Raw genomic sequence first — 19,619 nt, forward strand, 5'->3', positions numbered from 1 at the left:
CAGTGCCATCTTTCTTTAAATTTTACCCGTTTCTTTAATGTTGATTTCTAATTTTTCTCTCTCCAAATTTCATTATCTCTTAAAATTCCTCTTTAAAAAATTCAAGCCGTCTAAAAAACACGAAAGGCAGAGCTGGTAACGTGGTCGCTTAATTCCTTTATGCAAAAAGTAAATAAATAATCTTAATTCCCTAGTAATTTTTATATGGAATTAGTGTTCATCCTTTTAAAGAAAATAAAATTGTCATTTTAATTAAAACTACTATATTTTATACTTAGAGAAACAAAAATTATGTTAAAAGAAAATTAGATATTTTTTTAATATAAATATTAAATAAAATAATAATTTTAATTAAAATAACTACCCTTTAAAAAGGCAAGCATTTCCCATTGGAGGAATTTAACTCCCAAAATATGTGAAAATATAGCATTCTCAAAAAATATATATAGCATTCGTATTTCAAAATATATATATATATATATATATATATATATATATATATATATATATATATATATATATAGAGGATAGGATCAACTTACACCGGTGTAAGAATAATAAATCTTATATATATAGCATTCTCAAGTTCAACGGCTTTTCCAACTTTCATAGGATATTATTGGTCGCGTCCTTTCTTTGATAATTTCCAACTTCTACACCCATGTATTAAATCAATGATACTTAAGAATAAAAGACACGGTACACCAAACATTTCTTCCTTTTTATGTCGCATAACTTCTAACAACATAACGTCTGTTTGCTTGGTACATCTGAAAGTGGGAAACAAAAATTAGGACAGCAAAAAGTTTGGTATGGAAACTACTTTGTACTTGGTTAATATGGGAAAAACAAAAGATGGTTGAAAATGAGATGCACCTTTTAATTTGGTCCTCTTTATCAAGTAACTAGAGCGCTGGGAAAAATAAATGCTTGATTAGATTTCTTTCCGCTGATAATGACTCTCAAGACAAACAAAACGATGCAAGAATCCATCAACAGGCAAAACTCTTAGTAAACAATGTTTTTGGACAAAATGTTTCAAGTCAGCAACGTTACATCCATGAAAGTAGATTTCCTATTCTAACTACATACCCAATAACGCCCTCAGGAATAGATCCATTTTAAGTCATCAAAGAGCATTTATCATTCTCTTCATCTCTGCAGACCTCCTGGGATCTGGTTCTTCAATTGCTCTCTCAGTAAGTACATGCTTGATGCGGCACATCGACTTTCTCACCTGATTTCACATAAATAAATCGACAAAAAATTATTTATAAACATGTATGGTTTTTTTTCCCCCTTCCCCATCAGAGTTTAATATTCGACATTCAATTTTCTCTAATCAGTTCTCTACCAGGCATTGTTCAGAAAAAGAAGATCGAAGCACTACCAGTGTTGTTGTATACCAAACATCCAGATAACTAAGGGTAACCAGAGCAACATACATGTAAATCAGAACAAGTGCAAAGAAGTGAAGTAATACCTTGGGGATACGCTCTGGGTTAGGAAAACGCAGGTTCTGTGCATTAAGCATCTGACGTTGAGTCATCAACATGTTTTTCTCCTTTAACAATACATACCACAACTTATGAAGGTCATCCCAAGATTTTAGACGCAATTCCGTGGCTTTCCAACTCCTACCTAACAAAGGTCAAATAAAGAAACAAAGCCATTACTAGAACAAAAGTGGCATGACTTTCAAAGCTCAATGGAGAAAATCTGAATTTTTTGTTGTGCTGAACAAATGTGTCTATAATGAAAATAAGTGAAAATTTTCATCCAAATCCAAATAAAAATAAGAGGTACAGAATGCATACCATAGACAACAGGTTTGTCATCATCAGGGCTCCTGTCTGCCTCAAAGAACTCCTGAAGGGGGTTTTGACCTTCCTTGACACCACCAGCAGCTGCAGTGGCATAAGTTTTTGATCTGGCAGCAGCAGCAAAGAGTGTTCGTCCAAATGTTCTTGACAAAAACATAATTGTGATACCAATCAGACTGATCTACAAAGTAAGAAAGCAGAAAACAAGCTGATTCCCACGCAACCAATGTTGTCAAAATCAAATAAAATATTTTCATACATAACTGGATTTTGCGAGTGATGTATCATTGAGATCGAGTATGATCAAGTAGCAACTGAAAAATCATATTGTTTTGGAGGTGGTGCTGGTGAGTGGGAAGAAACGAAAAGGAAAAAAAGTGCAACTCTCAAACTGAAAACCCCTAATAGCAGAGGCCACTTCTCCTGTTCTTTGCACCCACACATGTCGGAATTGGGTTGGGTTTACAGTCAGAGTATGGGCCAGTCCAAACTACTCAACCCTAGCCCATATGGTCAGGACCAAAAAGGCAACAAAGCAAAAAGCCCAAAAGCCCATGTAGGGTAGGGCCAGCCCACTAAATTACAAAAAAAGAAGAAGTAAAAATTAGTGAAGCATGGGCACTATTAACTGAGAGGCAGACAGCAAGGAAAATGAAAAGCAAGAGGTGCACTCTTTACTAACATATTTTTGTTGATAAAAATACAGAAGTAACATGTAAATGATTATCATGTTTACGTATGATGCTATCTGCATAGCTTTGCAGATTTATCACAGGAAACAAAAGCTCTAAGATACAACCAAGGCTAGGATTATAATTAGGTAAAAGAACAAGCAAACAGATGCGAATAGATTAGTTTGGGGCATGACCAGCATATTACTTTTACACGATGTGTTTGGAATATATTAATATTATACATACATAAGTTTCACTTACAGTGGTTTTGATAATTTTGTCAACCAAAATTGTAGATTAGGTCCTCCTCAGAATATATGAAATTATCTTTCAACTAGATGAGGCTGTTTTGGTTTCTTTCTGAAGAAATATCAAGTAGGTACATCCGCTCTATTGGGGTATTTAATTTTTTCTAATTGATCTTAAAAAATTGTTTCTTTCTTTAATTTATAGAACAGAATTCTATGTAAATATATGTTCCCAAAAAATTGAACACATATTCCCAGGAATTAGTGCACAGACTTGACTTCTAAAATTTTAACAAAAAGGCTTTATAATGCAATAACCACCCCTGCTGTTAATCTCATTGGTCTACCCAGTTATCATCTGTTGGGGTTCCATTTGCAAGGTATGGGACTTGGAGTCCCACATTGGTTGTATGGGTAACTAATGTGGGGTTTATAAGGCTTTAGACACTCCCACCCTTTGAGCTAGCTTTTGGGGTAGTGCATCCCAAGGTCTCATCAAATGGTATCAGAGCATCCATCACGTGGAGTTGTGCGTGAGGGCACGCACTAGGGAAGCGTGGTGGAATGTTGGGGTTCCATTTGCAAGGTATGGGACTTGGAGTCCCACATTGGTTGTATGGGCAACTAATGTGGGTTTATAAGGCTTTGGACACTCCCACCCTTTAAGCTAGCTTTTGGGGTAGTACATCCCAAGGTCTCATCATCATCCCTTACCCCTACCATGACAAGATGGAAGTCAGAAGCTTGAGAACCTAGCGGGTTCAGATAGCCAGGCTGATTGAAGTGGGCAATATGCTGAACCAACCATGGATTAAGGCAGCACAGCTGATTTGATTACTTATTAAATTTTGTTTCTGATCAGTACATGCTCTTGGCCAACCTCTAACTTCATAGTTTAGATTTAAAAATACATTGGAATAGAGCTGTTAAAACAGGCCACCCCGGTCCGTTAGGCCCTAGCCCACGCGGGCCAGGGCTAAAAAGCCCGCATATTAAACAGTCTGCACGGGCCAAAAAATCACATAACCCAACGGGTTAGGGCCAGCCCGCAGGCCAAAAATCTTATATTTTAGATTAAGCAATTATATATACTGTAAATCAAAAAGTGTACATCCAATGAACATTTAGCAATTGGTTGCCTCTCTCAATGAACTTGACAGAAAAAAATTCGTTGGTGCACTTGTCCCTAACCAGTAATCATATGCACTTTTACCATACATAAATGAAAATGAGAAATAATTAGTTTTTTAAGGGCCATTTACATCAATTGTAAAACTGAAGTAATTGGAGTTTCAGATTCAACTTCGTCATCCATAACTGAAGTAAAGAAGATATTAGGGAAATGCCACACTCTTGACATGGGTTAACACTTATCATCATATAACATTAATGAGTGCTAAAAGCAATCAATCAATAAATAAATATTGTAAATATCTCTGCAGAATTTGTGGCCAAATTCATGAGAATATTATACAATTTGAAAAGCAATATTGCTATTCTTAGACAAAAAACCAGAATATTTAAGAAGCCGGTGATTTCAAGAGAAAGAAACATCTTTCTATCCAAAGGGTTCTTTTCCTTTATCTTTTTTTTTTTTCTAGTTAAAATGATGCTTTTTCTGTATTCTACTGGATCAGAAAGCCCATGGTATATCCTGCTACAACGGTAATGGCACGTGATGGTTAATTTTACTATTTCTTTATATTTCATGATTTTTTTTTTTATTTGAGGCTGTTGCAGCGGAAATTTTATGGTGGGTTTGAGATACTTAGGGAGGCAAATTTGTATGGGTGATGGCCTTGATGATGTGCAGATCATAAAACGAATTTATGAGTGCAGGTAAGTTTATGGCACTGTGAGTGGATTCTGCTTCAGGGCTAGGAAGAAGAAGCAAATCATTCTAAAATTAGCTTTAATCTAGGTTGTCAATAGCGGCCCGTAGCGCCGCTAAACCGCTACCGTAACGGGTAGCGGCTGTCGGCCTCTACAAACCGCGACGCTACGCGACATTGGCCGTAGCGGAAGGTAGCGGCGTAGCATAGCAGCAATACCACTACCCGCTACACCGCTACCATGTTGGAATTTGATGGAGAATCCGTAGATGATGATGATTTTCTTTATTAGTTCACTTCTTGTACTTGACTATTTGACAATTTTATTGTTCATTTGTGTTTAATTTTGGATCCTTCCTTTATGTTCCTTGTATTTGACATTGATTGTGGAATTATGTGTTTGATTTTGTGTGACTTCTTATGTTTGAACATTAATACTAAAAGTGGTATTGCCTCGTTTCTTGACTGTTAGTATAATATATGTGGAATTAATACTTCACCGTAGCGGCAATACCGCTACCCGCTACACCGCTATACCATTTTCGGGGTCGGCCGCTACCGGCCGCTAACTGCTACTAACAACTATGGCTTTAATCCAAGAACTAATGTACTGAGAATCGACCACAAACAAAGCATGTATTCTAGCTTATTGATGAATAGAAAAGCTTTCACTACTGGCATGACAATGGAAATTCTACAAGTATCATTACTAGCTTTCACTTAGAAGTGAAGCAATTTATGAGCAAGCAAAACAAACCTGAAATTTACACACGGGCATAAAACAGACACACAATAGGTATAAAGACAATGAGTCATTAATCAATAAATTAGTATTTCTTCACAATTGCAATAAATTAGTTTCTACCTTAATGGTAATCAATCCTTCACAATTGTTGATCATATAGTAACACCAAAAACTAAGATTTCCCCCCTCGTTAGGAGTAGAACTAAATGCATACTCCAAAAACTCAAATGCTTAATCAAAAGCATGTTTTTTTATAATAAATAAGTAAGCGTAGACAAATGGGTCTGGCCAATAATAAAAGTGCAAGCATCTTTAGCATAACTTTTCAAAGTGCAGCACCCACTCAAATAGAGCCTAACCTCCTCCACTGCCTACTTTGGAGTCAGCATGAATATGATGTAATGTATTTCTTCATGTGCTATGATTCTTGAGACATTACCCCGAACCCTGTAATTTTGATAAGTTCAACATTGATCCTTCAAATCTTTTAATTTGGTTCAATCTATTGAAGCTTAATGCTGAACAATTTCTAAAACCTAACCTATTTGAATTATAGCTAATTTGCTTGGGACAATCTGGGCACCCAATAACACATGATCTGCTGACTAGTGATGGTAAGTTTTGTACATTTAGATTTGTCTTCTATTGTTATATTCTTTTATTTTATGACTGGCTGTAGAAGTGATATTTTAATACTTCATTTTAGATCATTTGGTATGGCAAAAAAATGAGTAGCCTCTTATGCAGGCACTTTTAATTTGTATGCAGATGATGAACCATGGTTATGAGGAGGCTGCAGTAAGCCTTCAGAAGGAAGTTGAAAGGCAGAAAAATTAATTTTAATTAAACAAACATCAGCACTGAGAGCTCATCAGCTTCTAGTAGAGCAATTTTAATTTTAATTTTTTGATAAAGAATGGAGGAGAAAAATTAAATCCTAATACACATGACAATGTGAAAGATACTGTTCTTCACTTTGTTTTATCACAACCTAGTAAACAAAGTTAAGAATGAAATTGATAAGAAAAACAGAGACCAACCCATTGTTCTCTCCGGGTACAGCATGTCATATACAAAATCCAAGCTTCTGCCCAATTAAATATAAATCCACAAGCATGATGGAATGGTAATCATTGAACAGAACTCAAAATTGACACGAAGAAGAAAAAATAAGCATAACTGACATTCAGCATCAAAAGCAGCATAGTTGATTTTTCTGACACGAAAATTACTATAGCTGTTATCTGAAAACACAAGCAAATAAAAATTCCACTGACAAAATTTCAAGTTTCTTTAACAAAAACCAGCAATAATTCTATAAGAGTATTGCATCTGGATCCAAATAAAACCAAAAAAAAATGACTACGCTACAGATAACAGCTACTCCAAATAAAACCATATTAGTTCTACACAAATACCCAATATTTGTGTAGAACTAATGTATTTAATGCCTAAAATTTATGATAAATGAAGAAGAAAGGAAAGTCAGCTATACCTGTAAAGAAGAAGAAGAACTAGTTGAAGGAAGAAGAAATCAGAAGAGAAGAAGAACGAGTCAAACAACCTTTGTGAAGAAGAAGAACTATGAGAAGAAAAAGAAAAAGAAAAAATAGCTCGTGGAGAAGAAGAACGACGACAAAGAGAAATTAGGTTTTGGTAAAGGGGCTGGCCCGCGGTTGACCCTTCTGTAACCCAAAAAGAACAAGGGCTGAAAAATAACCCTACTATATGAGGGCTAAAAACCGTGAGGGCTGAAAATGAGGGTTAAAGGGGTGGCCCACGGGCTTGGGGCCTTTTTGACAGCTCTACATTGGAATATATATAGTGGTTATGAATCAGCCTAATGTTGTTATCCAATTTGATAAAATTCTGGCAGTGAAAATATCACAAACAGATTCCACTGCCAGTAGTTTATTCTCATCACAAATTCCCACACCAAGCTGCAAGTGAGCAGCAAGGCTCTTGAAACATGATTCTCATCACAAAAATGATTCTTACACGCATCAAAGAAAGTACTACATATCTCTAAACAGCAATATATACGTCAACAAGCGCCCAAGACATTCATCTTGTAGCACTCAGTCATGTGATTCTAACCATGTCATAACTAGGCACTAACTAGGTTCTCTCTTCCCTATACTAAAATTGAAAAAAGTACAATTTGGATGACACACCATTGACCACTATAGTAAAACTAGGGGATTTTGAGTTTTGATTGGTATATAAACAGGAGACTACACTTTTCACTAACTTTGGTACATGATATAATCTTACTAAATTCAAGGAGAAAAAAATTCACACATAATTAGGCCTAGAAGGAAATAGGACTGGTAAAATATTAAGTGTATCTAACTGATTTATTTGGAAATTGAAAATTTTCTGAGAGGCCCATGAAAGCAGATCAGATTTTTTTTCTTATAGTTGAAAAAGAAGAGAGGCATAAAGGTCAAAACTAAAAATCCTAGAAAAGGACAGTTTTCTGTGAAACAATAATAACAAACTTTCAACAGTTTCCCTGTTGATCTTAAAAAGTGAAAACTGAACCACATAATACAAAACTGACGGAAATTGGACAAGAAATAAGATGCTTTTGGCTTATAAATTATGCTTAAGTTTGCTTAAAACAAAAACTATGATCTCTACAGAAAGTGAAGGGTTACCAAAAGAAAAAATAGCATAACGATCTACAATCTGAAACTCTACTACAGGAATTTTGAGTGCAGGAGAACATAAAACAACGTAGCATTGTAGCCCATATGGCTATATAGGATTATAGTAATAACCTTTCCAGAAAACTGGCAATGCAATGCAATGCACCATACTAAATTGTCCAGTATACCAAGAATTAATCACGCAAAATATCCCAAATAAATTTTCCTCTAGAAGGTGAGAAAAAACATGCTAAACCAGAAGATAAGGTTCAGTTTATCTACTATACAGTAATTACACAAACTAGTCGTAATTATTACAGATATCCATTTAGCAAGAACAGAAAAAGTAGTAAGAAGTAGCGGACAACACATAGAAGAGTTAAATTACTCCAAGAAGTAAACTCCCCCAACTAGTAAAGCCTGGTTCAGCTACTCTAGCGTGATTCAAAAGCAGAAGGTAATGAATTTATATATATCCGTGCACACCATTGAAGCAAGCAGACCAACAATTCATGATATAATTGCACATGGACAACATGAGGACAAGCAATAATGGATCTTGGGGAACATATAATAATTTGATAAACCAAAAAAAAATGCACTAATAGGAGGTTGTGATATGTTTGATCTATAATCTATCTCTGAAACCCAGGTTTGGCAATGTTTATAGATAGAGATATAAGAGACGGAAAGAGAGAGAGAGAGAGAGAAAGAGAGCGACAAACCCTTGAAGAGAAAGCGGGTTGTAAGTCACAGTGAGTTGGCTAAAACTGACACAGAAGAAGATAACCGCTACGGTAAATGACAATACGCAGCGTCGGAGAAGGAGGTTCTGCAACTGCACTCCTGCGGCTGCTGAAGCTACCCAACTAGAAACCTTGCTCATTCCTTTTCTTTTTCTTTTTCTTTTTTAAAAAAAATACCTTTTAACCCGACCCATCAACCATAAGTTGAACCCAACTAAAGAAAATGGATTGAAATGTAAAGCCCAAACTAGCACGTATATAATAAATTGTATATCTATTAAATTTTATTTTCTTAATTTTTTTATTAATGGTTAATGGGAAATGTACATATAATGTTACACCATAGGGAAGGATTTTCCTGCATATACATTGAGTTTTGTGCCTATTCATTTTTGTTATTTTTTATATAAAAAAAGTTGTCCCACAAAATATTTATCTTGCAGAAATTCGATCTTTTCTGCAACAGGAGGAATGTAACTCACATGATTAATATATCTCTCTTTTTTCTAAGGAAAGTAATCCTCTTATTTTTACTAGTGTCATATTCAAATAGTTGATGATATGAAAAGGTTGCATTCAACTGAAAAGGCGTACCAATTTACCAATGAGTACAAATAGAGTAGGAGAATACGGTGATATATTTTATTTATTTGTTTATTTATTGCATAGGAAGGACATTAGATTATCATTACTTAATAACGAAAGGAGATAGAAGAAGAGTGGAGGGAGGATCAATAACTAATCAATCGTTACATTTCCTTAACCAATCATCTCATCATGAGTCAAAACAATTTCATAGCCTGAAGCCAATGTATATTTGTTGGATGAGTGGTAATACGTGTCTTTGGCACCAATATTTCTTCTTATGCTTTCTAGATAGTAGTAGATTGCATACATTACACAAAGTATTCATCAATGTTGACAATATGTTCTTTGTTATTTGATTTTGCAAGCTACTTTTAGAAAATAAAACACACACAATAAATGTGTAGACTTATTTTATACCATGTCAATGTAAAGAACAAAGTTTTGATGTGACCCTGCACAAACTTTTAGCTAAATCTAATAATCAAGATACATCACAAGTTTTTGTATGTGTATAGACTTGTTTATGTAGCATTTCATTTTCTTTTAAGGGAGTTCTTCACCAAACAGAACTATTCCATGTGCAATACCACCTTCAGTTTCAGACATCCCCACATAATTGCTTACTCTCCCATATAAATAAATAGAATTAACTTGGAAACTGAATTACATGAATGATAAGGCTACCAAACAACAAACTCCAAACAAATTAAGCACCATCAAGGGGACTGGCATACACCTTTCAGCTTAGTTTCTCGCTTATGATTCCTTCAAGTGATCCAGCCAGACTCACTACTGTCACCAGAAAGCAAACAAAGCTAAACGTCCTAAGAACAATCCATTTTGTAGACCAAGCTTCAATTTTCTTCTGCACAAAGTACATCTCTACAGGGAAATATATAGCCAATGGCCAAAAGCTTAAGGCTCCTAACACTCCTAGAACTTCATTGAAGTAAGGAAACAGGATTGCAAGTCCAGTCGTGGAAATCACATAGGCTGTTCGAAAGCATATCCTGAACATGTTTAGCCGAAAAGCAGGTAATAGAGGCAGTTTCAATTGGTAGAAATTATTAACAAAGCCACTGTTGGGGTATTTTCTTGAACACCATCTATCAACAGCACTGTATGTTGGCTGACTGTAAATCTGATGAAAAAAGATTGAATAGAAGAATCACAAACTATGATTTGTCAGGTATCATAAAATTTGAACTTTGATTAGCAGCACTAGTACCTGATATCCTCCAACCAAATGAACAGCGATGCAAGCATTAGCAAAGTCAATGAGCCAGTAAGGTTCGTAAAATCCAAACCCTGTCAAGAGGTTTCCTGGTGTTTGATTTCCAAAAGCTGCATATCCAAAGCATGCACAGCAGAGGTAGAAAAATGTTGTAATGAAGACAGCAATCATGGAGGCCTTTTTCATGGTCTTGTTTTCTGGTGGAGGTGACTCTAGAGTGTCCTTCACTCAAAATAAATAAATAAATAAATTCAATACATTGCTTCAGCTTTAGATTGTGTCTCATTTCTCTTACAAATTCCTATTCCCACCCAATTTGAATATAAAAAGGTACCTGTATCTCAAGGAGGATAACCGTGTATGGATAGGCAAAAGCAATATCACCAAGTGCTTGGAAGACTAACCATAACTTGTCAGCGATATTTGAAGCCGGTACTCCGGTTAGACTCCCCATAATTCTTCCATTTTCTGCAAGTGCAACCATAAGTCTTATAATCCATTGTTCTCCTTCAGCTCTCTAATTCTAAGAAAATATCACAATATAGTTTGTTTCTTCATATAAATTCAGAATTCCATAGTTTTTGGCATTTAATATTTTAGAAATGGAGCAGCTTAATATGGGTTTTAGCACAAAAATACTTTTCTTGCTTCATCTTATTGCTTGAATGATCAAAAGGATTGAATTGACAAGTAAATAAAAGCTTAAATTAATTAATGAAAATGAACCTTACCTACTACTGTTTTAATGCCAAGTCCTAGTCCAATAAATGAGTATGTAAAGGACATTATGGCCGCAACAACAGAAACCCATGCCATGTTGTGGAAATCTGGTATGAATGACATTACCACCTGAACAAGTCCAAACATTATCATATACTCGGTATCCCCATATTCACAAGCAGCCTGATGCCCTTCCTTGTGATAACAATTTGATTTCAGAATCGCTCTGTATTTGTAGAAAAACCATATTATTAGAACAAGAACAAAAATATCAGCAAGGGAGTCTCTCTAATATATCATGAAAATGAAAAGCAACAGATGCAAGTATCGAATTACAACACAAAATCAATTGCATAGAAATGATGGTCATATCATTTTATGAGGTATTTAACAGGAGAAGTACCTCAAACAGGTTGCTGTGGTAATTACATAAGCGGTACTAGTCCCATACAAGACCAAATATTGAAGAAAACCAGCCAACCATGTCCTTTTATTGCCTAAGTTAACACTAAAAGCTATTAGATGGTATAATTATGATGGCAGTTTACTGGAACTATATCCTAAATTTGAGGCTAGAATGATTGTACAAGAGCAAGGGAAAGAGTTAATGTGGTACTACCAAGATAAATTCTAACAGCATCCATGTAAGAGTTGTTTCTTTTCCAAGTTACAGGATCTAGAGTCCTGTAACATTCGGAAAGGAGGAATGAAGAAATATAGGCGACAATTGCACAAAAAATCAAGAATACTGGTCCTGCAATCCATCCTAATTGGGAAATACTCCATGCCAGAGACAAAACACCAGCACCAATAATAGCGGTAATGATATGAGCCACAGCACTCATTAAAGTTCCTGGTAGAATTGATGGAAGGACTAAAATTCAGGATTCAAATTCAAGTATATGTAAATGGAATGGTCATGGTCCTATAGAATTTTACCAGTTCTCTTGGCATGCCCATCATCATCATAAGCGCTAATTCCACTTCTAGCTATTTGTAGTGAGTTTTGCACAGCCATTTTTATCCAAGCATCTAATTCAATGGAAGCCCATGGAGATTACTGTGATTGAATCCCATTAAAATGTTAAGAATTAAGTATGAGTGATAATTAATTAAGTCCTAAATTCGATAGCAATGGATTAAATACAGATTGTATAAGTAGAATGACCTATGAATCGAGTATCTTAAGATTTTAGGTTAAGACATGATGTTTGAGAATATTTATTTTAGTTTGTATTTCCTACCTAAGGTGGCTTAATATTTAAAGATAGTGATTTGTATACCTACAATGGCTAAGAATGTCCTAAGTAACGATCATATAAGTGGAAAAATTCCCAAATTCAATGCCTTAAAGTTTTATGTTAAGATATTATATCAAGTTCACTTATTATGTTTGGGTTTTCTACATAGTTCAAGATAGTTGCCTCCCCTGTCACACGAAAGTCCAGAGCTAACTACATTGAAACAAACTAGGCAGCGCCTACTTGAATATGTATGATGGGTACCTACGTTGTTTTCGTGTACTTGTGACATGCCCATGAAATTCAAGAAGGAGATATCATTTTATATGAAGTTTTTAAATTGATAAAGTGTTTCCTTCTTTGACGTCTAGGACAAATCTACTAAAGTTAGATGATTAACGGAGCTGCAATGAAGAAGTTGCAGGAAAGAGAGTAAATAAATCTAAACTCTTTTGATAAACATTTGCATGTGTATTGTCTTGTGTCATAGGAACATGAGCCACTCCAAAATGAAAGCGGGACTCTTAAAACTTTTGGAAGCCATGTCCTAGATAACCAAAATGTGCAAAACAGTACAAGTGTAAAACAGAAAACATTACCAGCTACTTGATACAGGATAAGATTAGGAAAATGTCTCTGTACTTGACCCAACGCTCATGCGCTTGATTTCAATATAATTACAGGCCAGAAGGAGAAGGTTCACAAGGATGCAAAAATGACATTTAAACTATGAAGCTGTTGTATAGGGTGTGAATGTGATTATAATTTATAAGCTGTCTATTAGCCTTCTATCAAAAGACTATGAAGTTGTGATTAGGCCTTTCAAATAATGGGGCTGTCGTGTTCTACATGCTATATTCTCTCTATAGTCATAATAGTGGAAATGAGTTAGTATCTAATAGAGAACCAGAGACTTACGTCTTAGGACTAACTTAATAAAAAGTAGTCTGTTAGTTCCTTTTTTTATTGGTTATAGATTTTTGTTATTAATTTGCAGATTTTGTGTTATGCCTCTCCTATAAGAGAATGAGTCAGTATTATTTGCTGTGCATCGATATAGAATAATTTTCAAGTGGTAGTCTTCATCAAAGAAGGTGATGAGAAATATGATTGTTTTCTCCTTTGAATTGAAAGCACTCCAAACGTGAAAGACCAGAAAGTTTGAGGCCCCTATTTTCCAACCCCTCCTTATCATAGCTAGGACCACTTCTAGCTTTTTTTTCTTCAAGCAATGTATGTATAGAAAATTTTGGATTCCGTTGAAGAGTACGCAGAATCATTGACGTAAAATGAACGTAATTGCAATATGGTCCAACCCTTCCGGATCATACGTAAGGCCTACTACGTCTCATTTCATGCAACCTATAATTTTGGATTCCATTGAAGAGTATGTAGAGTCATTGGCATGAAAGTATAATCTTTGTTCAGTTGAGTGATGTCTTGTCCTGACTTTAACCTCTGATTGATTGGAATATCATTTGGTCATCCTTATCGGTAAGGAAGGATCGTGCTAATTTTATGGGACTCTGTGGTCTTCTCAAGCTGATTTCAGACAATAGAAATTAAGACACAGTAATAACTGGGTTACTAAGTAATCTAATGAACTGATCCCAAAGTTGGTTGAGAGAATCATTTTCTCAGGAGTATTCATTGGGCAGAAGATGAAGATGCTATATGGAAACTTTCAGTAACATAAAAAGAGCAACTAATGTGTACAATCATCAAAGTGTATGTGGATTTTTGCACAGAAAAGTTTTGAAGTGGCATTGCATAGATACAAAGATAAATGTAATGGTGGAGGAAGAGGTGTGAGTTTTTGTATATTTAAAATGATGTCCAGATACCAACAACCATTGCTCTAAGTGATAAGGAGCTTGCTCTCCTTAATTAAAAATCTCGAAGCCTTGAGAATGGGAAAAATTGTCTTAGAAGAGTCTGCCCCTTATAATGAGTTCAACACTGCTCAAATTGAACTAATCAGGTAATTGATGAATTGGTGGATATATCTAACAAAAAAAAAAATGCTTTCCAAATATAATACTATCCTTGATTTCAATCAAAGAGGACTATGCTTGCTAACTACATTCCAAATATGAGGTTGCCTCTAAGATTGGGACCATCCTAGTAGTGATCATCTGGTTAACGTATGTATAGCATTTTATGCCAAAATGTGATTGAATCAGAATTTCTCCAAAACTATCTTTTAACTTAGTAGCATTTTATGCCTATGTAGCAGGTTGGTCCTGTTGCTGATACCTGGACCATCTTTTAACTTAAATACTCAATAGGAAATTTCTGTTCAAGCCTGTGGTTTCAAAAGCTGTATTCTGATATTTCCAAAAAAAAAAAAAAAAAGCTGTATTCTGCTTTTAATAAATTGTTGATTTTAACTCAACAGGAATATTTTCCTTTTGGTAGCACACATAAACTTTCCTACATGCATTAAGATTATACCATTGGACCCACTTGAATTTGTTCTATACGGTCATAAGGCCCAGTTAGGTTACGAAAACTAAACTAAAAGTGAATTTGCAAACAGGAACCATTAGGCCATATCAAGTTACTACCATAGTACCCAACGATAGCTAGCCCAGCCCGTTAACGGGACTTACCAAAGAATCTTAGTTTTTCTCAAAAACAAGAGGATGTTTATTTAAAGGATAAAGTGTGTGTGTCATTTTAAATAAGCGAAAGTGAATATAAAAAAATAAAGTTATGGGTCACACTTTTTTGTAAGAGTAAAATGACATAAATTGTGTCATTTAAAAGGACAAACACTTTTTCCGATCATTGTATTCTCAACTTTGATTTCTTTATCGTTATTTTTTTTTTATTTTTTTGGTGAAGTATCGTTATTTCTCTATGAGCAAGTATGTCGTATAATATAGGGTATTTTTAAATACAGATAAAATGTACAAAAATATAAATTTAAAATATTTTTAAGAGGATATTAGTTTAATCAATAGATTATTATAATAATAAAATTACAATATAAAAAGTACATGCATTTAAGATTGAAGAAAAGTCAAGATTTATTTTGAATGAATTACTAATTAAAGAGGAAAAAGTATTACTTTGATTTGTATTGAAAGCTTAGAAGACATGTATTATAAAATGAGAAAGAAACCTTGCTACATGAGGAGAGTACCTAAAGAGATTATTCCACTATCATCAATTAAGACTCGAATTTGTTTTATATGAATGAATTTTTCAATTTTAAGATAGTAAACCTGTTCAAATGCTTCACAAAAAATGTTAATTCAAAACAACAAAGTTTGAAATAAATTAAATACTTAGGTACACACTCATGAAATGCACGGTATTTTTTTTTTTTCCTTTCGTTATCTGTATAAATGTTTACCTAAAAATTTTTAAATAAACAAATAAAAGTTTAGTATGGATCCAAAGTTATATATCATACATTAAAAAATACTTTTTTTTTATTTGTTAACTATTAAATGTACCCTCTCTCTTTTTTCAAAGTCAACCTCACATGATACTCTCACAAAACAAAAACAACCCGAAATGGTAATTAGACGTCTCTCACGAAACACTATTGCAAGTCAATAATAATTACCGGGGTGGACTCATAGTAAATTAAAATATTTTTTCATCTATACTTTTATGTGGACTAATTTCGTTCAATACAGATATTTATCCTAGCTTCACTTCTTATGAGATTCCATATATGCAAGTTAAAGTTTTGTCAAAGCAAACATTGACATTTTCTTAGCTATATCAAATGAATATTGCAAATGGTTAAGTATGTTGAAAAAAACATGGTGGAGAGAAGAGAAATTGCAATTTAACTTGATAATGAAAAAGTGCATACAATATCTACAAAAAAACAAAAAAAGGTTCGTAGAATAATCATGTGACTTGTACATAACAAGCAAGAATAACCAAATAGTAATCAACTAGATGAGTTAGCAAAATAATTTAACTTCTGACTAAATTAACCAAAGTCTAACCATACTCTAACCTTGGTAATAGTAACCAAATAGTATGCTTGTTGAAATGTCAGTGTTTGTAATTTAAAAATAATAATATTAATAATCTTGCACGCATTTTTGTTTTATATTCTTTTTACACCCCAAAATAAAAGTTTTCATATAAGATTCACACACACACACAAAATAAAAATAAAAATATTTAGACCAAGTTAAGTATAATATAGGGCCCGTATAGAAAAAAAAAAATTATGGGTATTTCTTTCTCTTTTTGATAATATGAAGTTGCATAAACTCTGCTGTTATGTGTAATTCACGGAAGAAACTAGAAGAAGCTAAAAGTATTCAAACCCAAATATCGCTGACATCATTCTTTTTTTCTTCTTTTTTTTTGGGTAAGCCGCTGACATCATTCTTAACTCACCCTTAGGATATAACAAAAAAAAAAAAAAAAACTACACAAATAATAAATGGAGCTTACCTAATGCTTGTAGCAGATGTAATAACATAGGCCGTGGTAGCCCCATATAAACTCGCATGCACAAGCACTCCACACATCTTTTGCTTTAGCTCTCCTAATTGATCATAATAATTCTTAAATCATTTATTCGGAGTATAAAGACAACATTTCAGATAAATAATTGAGGGGTAAAAAGTAATAAAAAGAAATTAATATTTTTAGAAGAGAAAGATTATATGTATAAACTTTTTATTTACAAAAACTATATTGTGTCTTACCGGCAAGAGATAATATAGTTTGTAAAAAAAATAAAATAAAATAATCAATATAACTCTCCTCTATTTATAATTATTTAAAAAAAAAACATAAACTCAAAATGGAAATAGACAAGAAAGCAAGCAGTGGCAGAGTGTTTCCCCAACCTAGGTACACCTTGACAGCATCCATGTAGGAGGAACTCCTAATGCTCCCATATTCAGGATGAGGGAATCTATAGCAATCACAGAGAAGGAACGTGGAAATAATTGTTGTGCCTGCAAAGAATATAATGACCACTGGACCAGCAATCCACCCTAACTGTGCCACAGACCATGCTAGAGACAGCACACCAGCCCCTATCACACCTGTTATTATGTGTGACACTGCGCTCCATGCATTACCTTCATGTCAAACCCATATTCATTTCAATTTTAGTTATCCTTTGAATGGTAAGCATGATAAATAACACACAATTCTATTAACTATCATCTAATATTTTCCATCAAATAATGTTAAGAGTAAATATCATTTTTGATTCTCAGCAAATTTTACGATGTCCGCTTTAGTCCCTAGCAAATAAAAAAGCTATTCATGTAGTCCCTCAAAAGCGGGCATCGTAAAATTTCTTAAGAACCACGAATAGCCTTTTTATTTGCTAGGGACTAAAGCGAGCATCGTAAAATTTGTTGATGACTGAAAATAGTATTTACTCTAATTTTAATTACTTAAAAACAAAAATCTGAATTTCCACTTTTAAATTTCTTAACAAATCCTTTTTTTCAATAAAAAACAGAGCTACTATACTAACTGTCATTCACACACCAACCAGTCAAACAAATACTTCAATTTTTGTATCAAACACAGATTGCTATTCAATACTATCTGGTTGCAGAGGTTGTGCATGAAATGTAAAGGTAAAAGAACTTATTAGGAGGAAGAAGAAGAGTGTTTCTTCTACATACAACAAAAGCACTTTTTGTTATAAATGATTAATTGTTCGAAGATTAATGAAAAAGTTTCTTCTCATAAATAAAAGTCTAGGCTATGAAAAATACAAAGAGTAGTGACAGTAGTTACCGGTTCTCCTTAAAGTCTCTTCGCCGGAAGAAAAGCTTTGAATCAAGGGCGAGGTGTCTATTGCTTCTTCACCCATTTTTAAAGTACTTTCTTCGATGGTTGATTTGCTTCTCAATAATCACCAGCCACAAGTAACGAAAATAAAGGCGTGTACGAATGAAAATGTACAACAATACAAATAATGTTTGGGCATTTCAAACACAACGTATTTATAGCCGCATGCCCTGTCCTCGAGTCCTAAGTAAATTTTAAGATGCAATACAAGAGACACATAAACAATAGTTCTGGTCTTCGGAATCGATCAAAGATACCGAATCATGAATCTTTTTTATTTTAAATATATATACGGATTTGTTCTAGTGACCAAAAATAATATATATTTATTCTGTTATGGAATGAGGAAACCGCTTTCATACGCCATAAACCATAAGGCAAGTGCATCGCCATGTTTTTCTATTCCTCGATTAGTTTAATACACGCGCTATCCACATAACAAAACAAAATATCATTTTAATTATAGGTACTGTTGTATATTTGGTGATTGGTATATATTAAATTTTTTTAATAAAAAGTAAATAATTTTATTCTTATTTGTTAATATACAAAATATATATTTTTTAGATCGAGTGCTTATTTAGAGTTTACCTCGATTTGATACTGCTCTCGCAGCCCGCACCGTAACCGTGCTTTACCGTTAGATGTCCCGTATTGCTATGCGAGCCACTAAAACAAGCACATCTCTTTCTACTTATTCCTATTAGCCATGCGGCATGCTTTGATCAACAATCCTCTCAACAACTGTCTTATGCAAAGTGTTATTTCTGGGAGTCGAACCTATGATCTCGGCTTTGATACCAAGTATTGGATCCAATGCTTACCACTAGCCAAAAGCTATTGAGTACAACTCTTTCTATTTGCCCTTTCCAACCCCAGCACCATAATTCGATCCGACTCTAACCTACATTGGAATATTTGCCAAGGCAAGATGTTGATCTCTTTAACAATGTTAAGTAATTAGAAATTTTAAAAATGAGAACAATTAACTTATTATTTTTTTAAAGAAATAAGACTTATTACATCATTTACATAAAATCAAAACATTATAATTCAAATTTAAATTTGAATTCAGTTTGCATTTAAAAAGTTTAAATTTAAAAAAATATTAGTTAATTAATGACATAACATTTTTAAAAAAGAATGAATTAAGAAAATTATGTATAATTCATATGTAATTTTAATTTTACTTGCATGTATTATATTTTATACAATGATATATAAATGATAAAACCGGGAAAGGCTTGGGCAGTAATTTATTGAATTTTATGCATCACAACGAGGAAATTGCATATATAAATTAAGGATGGTTATATTT

The 19,619-nt window shown here is 33.8% G+C and overlaps 2 protein-coding genes across 4 annotated transcripts; both read right to left on the reverse strand.

Annotated features, from left to right (window-relative positions):
- Window positions 1–586: 586 nt before the first annotated feature.
- Window positions 587–8,856, reverse strand: LOC133284553 (uncharacterized). 3 transcript variants are annotated; one of them, XM_061481593.1, is made up of 6 exons: window positions 8,699–8,856; window positions 1,818–1,999; window positions 1,484–1,641; window positions 1,093–1,237; window positions 877–913; window positions 587–770 (listed from the first exon to the last, which is right to left on the reverse strand). In XM_061481593.1, exons 2-4 carry the CDS (start codon window positions 1,978–1,980, stop codon window positions 1,130–1,132), a joined length of 429 nt encoding a protein of 142 aa, XP_061337577.1. In that variant the 5' UTR covers window positions 1,981–1,999; window positions 8,699–8,856; the 3' UTR covers window positions 587–770; window positions 877–913; window positions 1,093–1,129. The 3 variants fall into 3 exon arrangements, with proteins under 3 accessions (XP_061337577.1, XP_061337574.1, XP_061337576.1); XM_061481590.1 differs by having other exon boundaries at window positions 1,818–2,004; XM_061481592.1 differs by lacking the exons at window positions 587–770; window positions 877–913 and having other exon boundaries at window positions 980–1,237; window positions 1,818–2,004.
- An 873-nt stretch (window positions 8,857–9,729) lies between these two features.
- LOC133284552 (probable amino acid permease 7) lies at window positions 9,730–18,413 on the reverse strand. Its single transcript, XM_061481589.1, has 7 exons — window positions 18,248–18,413; window positions 17,335–17,571; window positions 16,934–17,027; window positions 11,273–11,487; window positions 10,876–11,009; window positions 10,536–10,763; window positions 9,730–10,448 (listed from the first exon to the last, which is right to left on the reverse strand). The coding sequence occupies exons 1-7, from the start codon at window positions 18,321–18,323 to the stop codon at window positions 10,047–10,049; spliced, it is 1,386 nt and encodes a 461-aa protein (XP_061337573.1). The 5' UTR covers window positions 18,324–18,413; the 3' UTR covers window positions 9,730–10,046.
- Window positions 18,414–19,619: the final 1,206 nt, after the last annotated feature.

This window comes from Gastrolobium bilobum, unplaced genomic scaffold, assembly GCF_033153095.1.
Source record: "Gastrolobium bilobum isolate Gb01-03AN ecotype WA unplaced genomic scaffold, APGP_CSIRO_Gbil_v1 utg21709, whole genome shotgun sequence".
In the NCBI taxonomy this organism is placed as follows: domain Eukaryota; kingdom Viridiplantae; phylum Streptophyta; class Magnoliopsida; order Fabales; family Fabaceae; genus Gastrolobium; species Gastrolobium bilobum.

What these genes read in the sequence shown, in the direction of transcription:
- LOC133284553 (XM_061481593.1), bottom strand. Translation starts at nt 1,980, where the DNA reads ATGTTTTTGTCAAGAACATTTGGACGAACACTCTTTGCTGCTGCTGCC. An exon ending in TGACAAACCTGTTGTCTATG is followed by an intron (nt 1,642 to 1,817) that starts GTATGCATTCTG and finishes GACCTTTGTTAG; the next exon opens with GTAGGAGTTGGAAAGCCACG. An exon ending in ACCCAGAGCGTATCCCCAAG is followed by an intron (nt 1,238 to 1,483) that starts GTATTACTTCAC and finishes ATGTGAAATCAG; the next exon opens with GTGAGAAAGTCGATGTGCCG.
- LOC133284552 (XM_061481589.1), bottom strand. Translation starts at nt 18,323, where the DNA reads ATGGGTGAAGAAGCAATAGACACCTCGCCCTTGATTCAAAGCTTTTCT. An exon ending in TGCTGTCAAGGTGTACCTAG is followed by an intron (nt 17,028 to 17,334) that starts GTTGGGGAAACA and finishes ATGATCAATTAG; the next exon opens with GAGAGCTAAAGCAAAAGATG. An exon ending in ACATCTGCTACAAGCATTAG is followed by an intron (nt 11,488 to 16,933) that starts GTAAGCTCCATT and finishes CTACAAATACAG; the next exon opens with AGCGATTCTGAAATCAAATT.